Source organism: Neopsephotus bourkii, unplaced genomic scaffold, assembly GCF_033783945.1.
Source record: "Neopsephotus bourkii isolate Nb327-2 ecotype Australia unplaced genomic scaffold, CSIRO-AGI_Nbou_v1 NB_457, whole genome shotgun sequence".
In the NCBI taxonomy this organism is placed as follows: Eukaryota; Metazoa; Chordata; class Aves; order Psittaciformes; family Psittacidae; genus Neopsephotus; species Neopsephotus bourkii.
The window spans coordinates 1,570,702-1,579,053 of record NW_026900959.1 but is presented as its reverse complement, the minus strand read 5'-3'; the positions used below and the strand labels follow the sequence as shown (position 1 = coordinate 1,579,053).

Genomic DNA, 8,352 nt, shown 5'->3' with positions numbered 1-8,352 from the left:
TCCGTGTAAGCATTTCTGTAACTTTATTGACTAGCTTTATTGCACATACTTATTGAAGCCTCCATTATTTTACCCACCCAAGGTTTCCATAGTTATTTTAAATGCAAGTTAAAGGTAACTTTCATTCCTATGACTTATTTTTTTCCCCCCATTTTAAGTTTTAAGGTTCTGAATCACCCAAGAAAGACACAACCCCTGAATTCATACGTGAAGACCATGCGGCATTCAGGGAGCAAGCCAGTGGGTGCTCTGCAAGCATACTGATACTCTGCACAGAGAAACATCATAGATCATTAACTTTAAACCTCAGTGGTCACTGAATTAAATATGTGAGACTGCAATGTTAGCTCAGTCCATCATCATTGATTCTGTTGACCTGATGAGAAAGCTAGACTGCCCCAAAAATCAAGCCTTCTTCTTCACTTCACTCTCTTCTTTTCCTGCTGCTCCTTTCTCTTCCTTCTCCTCCTCACCAGTTTCCTCAGCAGTTTCCTGAGACTCCTCCCCTTCTTCAGCTGCTGTTTCTTCCCCTTCTTCCTCTTCCTCACCCTCTTTGGCTTCTTCAGATTCTTCCTTAGCACCTTGGAAAGACAGAGACATTTTTCACATCCATGTACCATTCCTAATCCAAATTTAATGGGAGCCAGCACACTTGCACCCTTAAACCCCACACACATCTGGGCACAGCTGAACACGATGGGGCTGGCAACTCATTTTGCATGAAAGCAGGGATATTTATCAGTGACTTACAAGGGAGGACAAGAAAATTCCACAACCAACTTACTCTGTTTTAGAGGGAGTCCAACACTTTCTAGGTCTTTTCAAAATCACGGCCTAGAAAAATACTGACTGTGGACTCACTGCTCTAAGCCTTATCCAAAGACTTAAAAGAATGTTGCCACTGGCCTCCAACTGGCTCTTTTGTTAACCTTTCATTATCATTAATCTTTACATTAATAAACTCGAGTAGTTCAGGGGTAACCAATGCGATTTCAGACGTGTAGGTTAAATCCTGCAATCAAAGTTGGGAAAAGCAGCACTGGATAACATTCCTATTACATTTTCTTTAAAGATATGAGTTTGGGGCAGCAAGGAGGTGGCATATACCTTGACTGGACAGGAAAGCTGTTGCCTGAGATCTAGGTAGTTATCGTTACCCCTGAACACAACAGCCACACTCACAGATACCAGCCGACATTCCTGTTATCACAGGCTACTCTCTGGGAATCTTCTGTTTGAGGATGTCTGTATTAGCTAAATAATGCTTGCTGCCGTAACATTATCTGCTGTTAAAGTATTATCATGCTTGGGTTTAGAAGCTTGAATGGAAAAAACATCCAGTGATTTTCAAAGGAGTATAATCAGTCCTATAATCTAACCCTAACCCTGACAGTGAACATTTACCTTGGCTTACAATCAATATTCAAGCTTTCCTGCCTACACCTTTGTGATTAATCCCACAACCCTTTGCTCATGTGAGCAGACAGCAAGAGTGAACTAACTGCTAGACTCACCAGCATTTCTGGGGTTTACCCCACATGAGCAGGGTGAAGCATGAGAGAGGGATTTGAAAGTAACTATAAATACCTTCCTCCTCCTCTTCAGCCTCTTCACCTCCTGCTTCTTCCTCACCTTCCTCTTTCTCTTCCTCCTCACCTTCTTCTGCAGGGGCTGCCTTGGCTTCTCCTGCTTTAGCAGCCTCAACTGTTTCCTCTATGTCTATCTGCTCTTCCTGGACGTGACTGGAGTAGTATGTGGGGAAGGAACGGGTGGTCATCAAGTAGGAGCTGGACTGGAGGCCACTGTAGGCAGACCTGCCGAAAGTCGGGGCAGTCTGGGTGTAGCCACTGGTGATGCTTCCCACGCTAGTGAAACTGAGCCAGGTCTCTTCACCTTCCAGCAGTTTCCTAGCAGGAAAAAGCAGGTAGAAATCGCTTCATTATGCTGGAGCAGGAAGCAGACATGGACTAAGGTACTGTCATGCTTTGAGCAGTGCAAGCCCTTGAGACCACATATTTATGAGAGTAAAAAAATAGCCCATAATGAATAACTATGTGGCAACTGTACCCTATCTTCTTGGAATCATTTAAAAGTTTGAGGTGAAATTATAAGAACACAACCTCTAGGATCTGGTTCCTATAGCAGGTGAAGTTAGAGGTGTGTTTTAGTAGCATGTAAGGTTGCAGTGAACAATGCAGATCCAAATTCGATGCTACATTTAGCTATTAGACAAGGGTTATCACCACTTTCTCAATATCCCCCCTTGTGGCATTCACAGAAACTCTTTTCTGGCATTTGCCATGGCTAACAGTATTTGGGACACAACATTAGACACCTATTTAGCTGCAATTCTGCTGCAAAATATTTGCTTTGCAGGGGACAGCTTCTTTGAGTTAGAAATAAAGCCCCTTCCTAAAAGGATGTAATGGATTTTCAATACTGAGAACACAGCCACCTCTGTTAAATTCCACTGACAAAATCTTCACTGCAAGTACAGATCAGGTATTTGTATTTGTAAAGATGAAGAACTGAGATTATATTGCCACAATACATATGCATACGCACAGAGAATGCCTACTATCATACTCACCGAAGCTTGCTACACTGAACATTTTGCTTTAAGCAAGTATTTTATCTCGTAAGTTCTGCTTTGTCCAATAGCAAGGCAATGGAGAAGACCTGACTAAATTCTGACATCTCTCTAGGAACATTTCTGCTAGAGGAATGATAAACAGAGTGAATTCTCCCAAAGAGGGAATGGGACCCTGACCCATGTTCTGACTTACAACATTACCCGCATCATACCTATATGCAGCAATTTCAATGTCCAGGGCCATTTTCACATTGAGCAGATCTTGATATTCCTTCAAGTACCGAGCCATTTCACTCTTGGTGGTTCTCAGCTCATTCTCCAATTTGTTGATCGTATCCTGTTGGAAGCAATAACACTGACAGTGTAAAATCCTTCCATGTCTAACACCATGCAAGGAATCCTTCCAATCCTATTAACTGAATCTTGCTCTGGCAGTCAGAAAACAGCTTCAACTCCACCCTCAGCCAAAGGGGCACCATTTACCAAATCCCACCTTCCCTAGCAGGGTTTTCCCATCCTGTATCTACACCCTGTTATTCCATTGCTATTTAATGTTAAGAGCCCAGTTTTCTGCTGTCTTGAGGACAAAAGCATGCATGAAATTTGCTTATTACTTTATTTCCGTTTCAGACTGTATGACCTTTTTCTACTTTTAGCTTAAGGATATCTTTTCTATAGCGATAGAGTCAGGCTTGATTGGCGTATAGTTAATGATATACCACACGCTATAGCTCTGTGGCATTTTGCATCACAGTTTCCTAACACTTTACAGCTTCGGCTTGCAATACAGCTACTGCATGAGCTGGGAGCGATGCTCCTGTATGATCGTACTGATGCACGTTTGAGTGCCCCAGAGCCCCCCCTCCCCGCGGAGCCGGACCCCTCACCTGCAGGGCAGAGATGTCCGCGCTCTGCTTCTCTTCCAGCTCCTGCAGCTGCTTCTCCAGCGCCTCGTTCATGCCGCGGGTGGCCTCGATCTCCAGCGTCTTGGCTTTGAGCAGGCGGCGGCTCTCCGAGACCTCGTCCTTGGCGGCGCGGACGGCGTCCGTGTTCTTGGCCGCGCTCTCGCTGAGGACGGTGAAGCGGCTTCGGAACCACTCCTCGGCGTTCTGCATGTTGCGAGCCGCCAGCTTCTCGTACTGGGCGCGGATGTCGCGCAGGGCGGCCGAGAGGTCGGGTTTGGCCGACACGTCCATCTCCACGGAGAGGTGCGCGTACTGGATCTGCGCCTGCAGCTCGGCCAGCTCCTCCTCGTGCACCTTCTTGAGGAAGGCCAGCTCGTCCAGCAAGCTGTCCACCCGCTTCTCCAGCTCCGCCCGCGCCAGCGCCGCCTCGTCCGCGCCCTTCCGCACCTCCAGCAGCCGCGCCTCCGCGTCCTCCCGGCTCAGCACCTCCTCCTCGTAGCGCGCCTGCAGCCCGCGCAGCGTCTCCTCCAGGCTCTCCCGCTCGCCCTGCAGCGCCTGCTTCTCGCTCGTCGCCTCCTCGGCGGCCAAGCGCAGCTCCCGGATCTCCTGCTCGTAGAGGGCGCGGAAGCGGGAGGGCTCGGCGTGCTTCTGCCGCAGCACCAGCAGCTCCGCCTCCAGCACCTTGTTCTGCTGCTCCAGCTCATGCACCCGCTCGATGAAGCAGGCGAAGCGGTCGTTGAGGTCCTGCAGCTGTGCCCGCTCCTGGCTGCGGATCGACTTGAGGTCGTTGCTGATGGCCGCTACCTGGCTAAGATCGAGGCTATCCACGGAGTGCAGGAGGGAGCCCGAGGCGCTGGAGGTGGCATAGCTGCGGCGCACCGACACCGAGGACACGGGCGCGGACAGGCTGGAGTACGCCGAACGCGTGGAGCTGTACCCGCCGCTGCTGCGCATCGCCGAGACATGGAGCCGCGGGCTCTCGGCGTAGCGGCGCTTGTAAGAGGGGAAGAACGGGTCGTAGCCGTACGAGCTCATAGCTGCGGAGGGCTCAGCGGCTGCTCTGCGGAGCGGCGCCGCCCGACTGCCGGTATTTATGGGCGGGAAGGGGGGCGGGCACAGCCGCTAGGCGGGGCCGGGGCCGGGGCGGGCAGAAGCGGCGGCGCGCGGAGGTACGGCCCGCTCGGCTCCGCGCCGCGGCGGGGGTTGGTTTGTGGGCCCCGTTAACGTGCTCTGGGGTGCGCCCGTCTCGTATCCCCCCTCCCCTTGGGCCTCCCTCGAGTCTGCCCCAGGGCTTCCGCGGGTCTACCTCAGGCCTCTGTGGGGTTTACCTCAGGCTTACTTCGGGACCCTGTCTGGCTTCTCCTGCCCCCAGGCCTGCACGGCTGTGGGTAATCCCCCTCCATCCGTGTTTTTTTCCTCATAAACCACCTTTGTGAAAGGCCTGAGTAGCTCATTGCAAGCCCCGTTTTGCAGGAGGGCTCTTAGGGAGGCCTTGTTCCTCAGGGGAGCTGGGTGCAGCCCATGCACCTCAAAACCCAGAGACAACACATGTAAGTAGTGCTTTTCTCGTTCACTTGGTAGTTTTTGCAAGGCGTGTGTGCTCTCTGAGCTGTTGCTGTTCTGGTTGTGTTCTCTTGCAAGTGGCTCCTAATACCCAGGTAATTATATGAATGAAGAAACAGATGATGGGGTGTGGTTTGCAGTATTGAAGTACATTAATATGTAGTTATCTAGCTTTGCTTCCTCTGTTCCTTGGGTTTTTCAAGAGGCAAATCTGAGACTTGGACCATAGGGACTGAATATTTATGCTTGCCTAATGTGGCTAATACCCAGATTAAAATGAGGCAGCTGTGTTGCAGCTACCTCTGATGCTGGTTATTAGCCACTGATTGATTAAAACAAAACAGTGTTTAGGTAGTAGATGTTTATCAGAAGTAAACTAGGAACATGTTGAGCACAGACTTCACTGGGTGCTTGAGAAGGCAGTGGTAAGTTGCCTGAGTCAGAAGGGCAAATGCATTGCAAACCAAAGTCAGTTTTCTTGAGGAAGGAATAAATGTAGTTGTGAGTTCATGGGTGTTTATTAAGAGATGCACAGAAATACTGAGTTGTTTCCCAAGGAAAGGGGAAAGACTTAGTGATACACATAAATTAATCGGTGTGCCTGTTAGCAGTTGCAGTGGTGCTTCTAGCACAAAGAGGTGTTTGCTTAATACCAGTCATCAACTAAAGGTAGAGCAGGGTTGGGTCAATTGTATTTCCTTCTATCTTGTTGTGATCTCAAGCAGAACATTACCTGTTGTAGGCTTCAGGGTACTTGAGGGGTATTAAGCTGGGAGAGCAGTGGTTTACTAGGGTACAAAGCTGCAGTCTCTTTACCTGAGCTCATGCTAGGTGGAATGAGCTGCACAGAGCTTGTAAAGGCTTGAGAGTCCCTGTATCACAGTAGAGCTGATGAGAGATTTCATTTTGCAAATCTCAGGTGTCCCCATGCAGATCAATGGAATTGCTTCCCATTTACAAGCACTGCAAGTGAGGCTTCTACTGCACATTGTGTTCAACATTTGTGATGTGAATTTCAGTGGCAGTTATATTCATGTGTGTTAGATATCCATTATTAAGGTGCTGAATATGCAAAGTGCACAGGTATGGTTTTATGTGCTAATATGTTTTAGATTCAGACAAGATTGATTTTTGACTTTGGTCCAAAAGAGCTTATTTTTGTAGCAATATAGGTATTATAGCAGATGACAAGATTCACGGTGGGCTTGGTCAGAGATTCAGTGAGCTTTTAAACAGAGATTGTTCTGGGAAACTCAATGAGTGCAAACTGGCATTCCTTGTTTCATGCCATTGGATTAATACTAATCTCTCCTATGTTCAATTTGAGCATAAGAATTATTAATGGTATCATTTATTATGCCATGTATTAATAAATGAATATACCTCAGCTTCTAAAAACAACTGTGCTTTATGTCTCAGGAAAGTGAGCTTTGTAATTGCAGGCTGTTAATATTCTTTCTCATATTGTTTTAGAGAGGGAGAGCAGTGTGTGCCAAGGAAGTGTGTCTGCAGACAGCCCTTCAATCTTGAGTTTCAGTGTGACTCAAAGGTAAGGATGAAGCTTTGCTACTAAAAGGAAAAGAAAGCTACTGCTGAAGGCATCCTACTTCAGAAGCTTGTATTTCTAGGTATAGGATAATGCTAACTACGATTTCCCCTTTGTCTCCCTTAAGGCTTTTAGCTATAATGCAGAATATAATCTAGCTTCTTGATACATTATTGCTAGAAAAATCATTGAAGTAGTAGTGAACAGGGTAAACACAGCCTTCCAGCTAGAATGAAATGGCCTGTGCCATTTGTGTTGTCTTTATTCAAGATGCATTGAAAAAAGTGGGAGGCAGTCACCAGAGATGAGCTGAGTCACCCAGCAGCTTAGTAATATGTCTCTATCTGCTAAAGTCAAAGCTGCTGTCTTGCTGTTTTAGATAGGAGTGAATATCATGATTTCATCTAACCCAGACTTAAGGTGGAAGAATCCCAAGTCCAGATTCAGCCCTCGAAAGCCTCCCCTAGGTTGGTTGACCTAAATAATGCAAATTATTATGATGGATGATACCAAAGTAACAGTACTGGTGTGATATAATGGCAGCTGTGCTACTGCTGTATAAGCAAAAGCAATCCCCTGCATGTCAATGCATTCTTGTTTGTACATTTTCCTCTGCTACATACTGTGCAATTAACATGTACTCAGTCTACAAGTGGCATTTTCTCAAGGGAGAGTTTAGGTTTAACCCCATGCTAGGGCCTCATTGAGCACCAAGAAGCTACTTGGATGCAGCCAGAGTCAGTGAACATTTCCCTGTGCTGTAAAAAACCTGGGCGTTGAAGTCAAATGGGGTTTGCCTTTCTGCTTTTAAATCAGACTGGTTTCTCCAGCAGAAAGTGTAACAGGTATGTTTGGGGTTTGAGGTGGCTGGCAGAATGAAGTTTGCATTGTCTGCTCCTGGTCTGATTTCAGAAGCATAGGAAGAGCTGTGCCTGCTTAGTTTGAGCTTGCACAGAAATTGAGCAGTTCTAAGTCAGAAAAGCAAAAGCATTGTTTGTACTTTTCTCATTTTAGTTGTTTCTACTCCGTGTGGGCACAGCTCTTGAGAGAGGGGAATCAGGTACTCCTGCTCTTGAAAGTGTTGCATAGCTCTGATGTGTTGTGCAACATCCTATTTTTTATACAATATGTAAAATGAGAAGGTAAGAGCTGATCCATGCGTGGTACCTGTACTCACAGAGCAGGCAGTCGAGAGGTACTATACATAGTAAAGCATGATTAAGCAATTTCCTTTTGCAGTGTTCTGTAACTGTTAATAAATTTACTGCAAATTCAAAAATGAACATACTGCATTCAGTGTCACCATGTGGTATGGATTGATAGATTTTTATTGAGAAGAGTGATCATTGCAGTTCTGAAGGAGGAAGGGGGCAGCTGGAACAGGCCTGTGGTAGCAGCCAACACCTGATGCTGGTACTCAGTGCAACGGGGATGCAGTAGAGCATGCCTAGCTGTCCCCATAGGTTCTCTTATCGATCTTTCAGGGTACAAAGCTGCAGTCTCTGGTGTGGTGCAAAGACTGAAAATGAGAATTCTTCTTGAACCCCCTGAGAACTACATGTGAGAAACTCTGGTTTCAGATTTAAAGTTGCCCTCCAATGCTTCCCGTGTGTGTAGCTCCTGCATTCTTTAAAGCTTTTGGGAGGGGAGGAAACCCCAAGGAACTTTCTTTATTTAAGCCATATACAGTAAGAACCTGAGCAGGCTTCATTATTTTGTTATTGCTTACACCAATGCTGTTTTGC

At 46.9% G+C, this 8,352-nt stretch overlaps 1 protein-coding gene across 1 annotated transcript; it reads right to left on the bottom strand.

Annotated features, from left to right (window-relative positions):
- Window positions 1-4,582, bottom strand: NEFL (neurofilament light chain). Its single transcript, XM_061349738.1, has 4 exons — window positions 3,481-4,582; window positions 2,806-2,930; window positions 1,588-1,907; window positions 1-581 (listed from the first exon to the last, which is right to left on the bottom strand). The coding sequence occupies exons 1-4, from the start codon at window positions 4,531-4,533 to the stop codon at window positions 406-408; spliced, it is 1,674 nt and encodes a 557-aa protein (XP_061205722.1). The 5' UTR covers window positions 4,534-4,582; the 3' UTR covers window positions 1-405.
- Between the last annotated feature and the right edge of the window lie 3,770 nt (window positions 4,583-8,352).

What these genes read in the sequence shown, in the direction of transcription:
- NEFL (XM_061349738.1), bottom strand. Translation starts at nt 4,533, where the DNA reads ATGAGCTCGTACGGCTACGACCCGTTCTTCCCCTCTTACAAGCGCCGC. An exon ending in CGGACATCTCTGCCCTGCAG is followed by an intron (nt 2,931 to 3,480) that starts GTGAGGGGTCCG and finishes TGCTTCCAACAG; the next exon opens with GATACGATCAACAAATTGGA. An exon ending in GGCTGAAGAGGAGGAGGAAG is followed by an intron (nt 582 to 1,587) that starts GTATTTATAGTT and finishes TGTCTTTCCAAG; the next exon opens with GTGCTAAGGAAGAATCTGAA.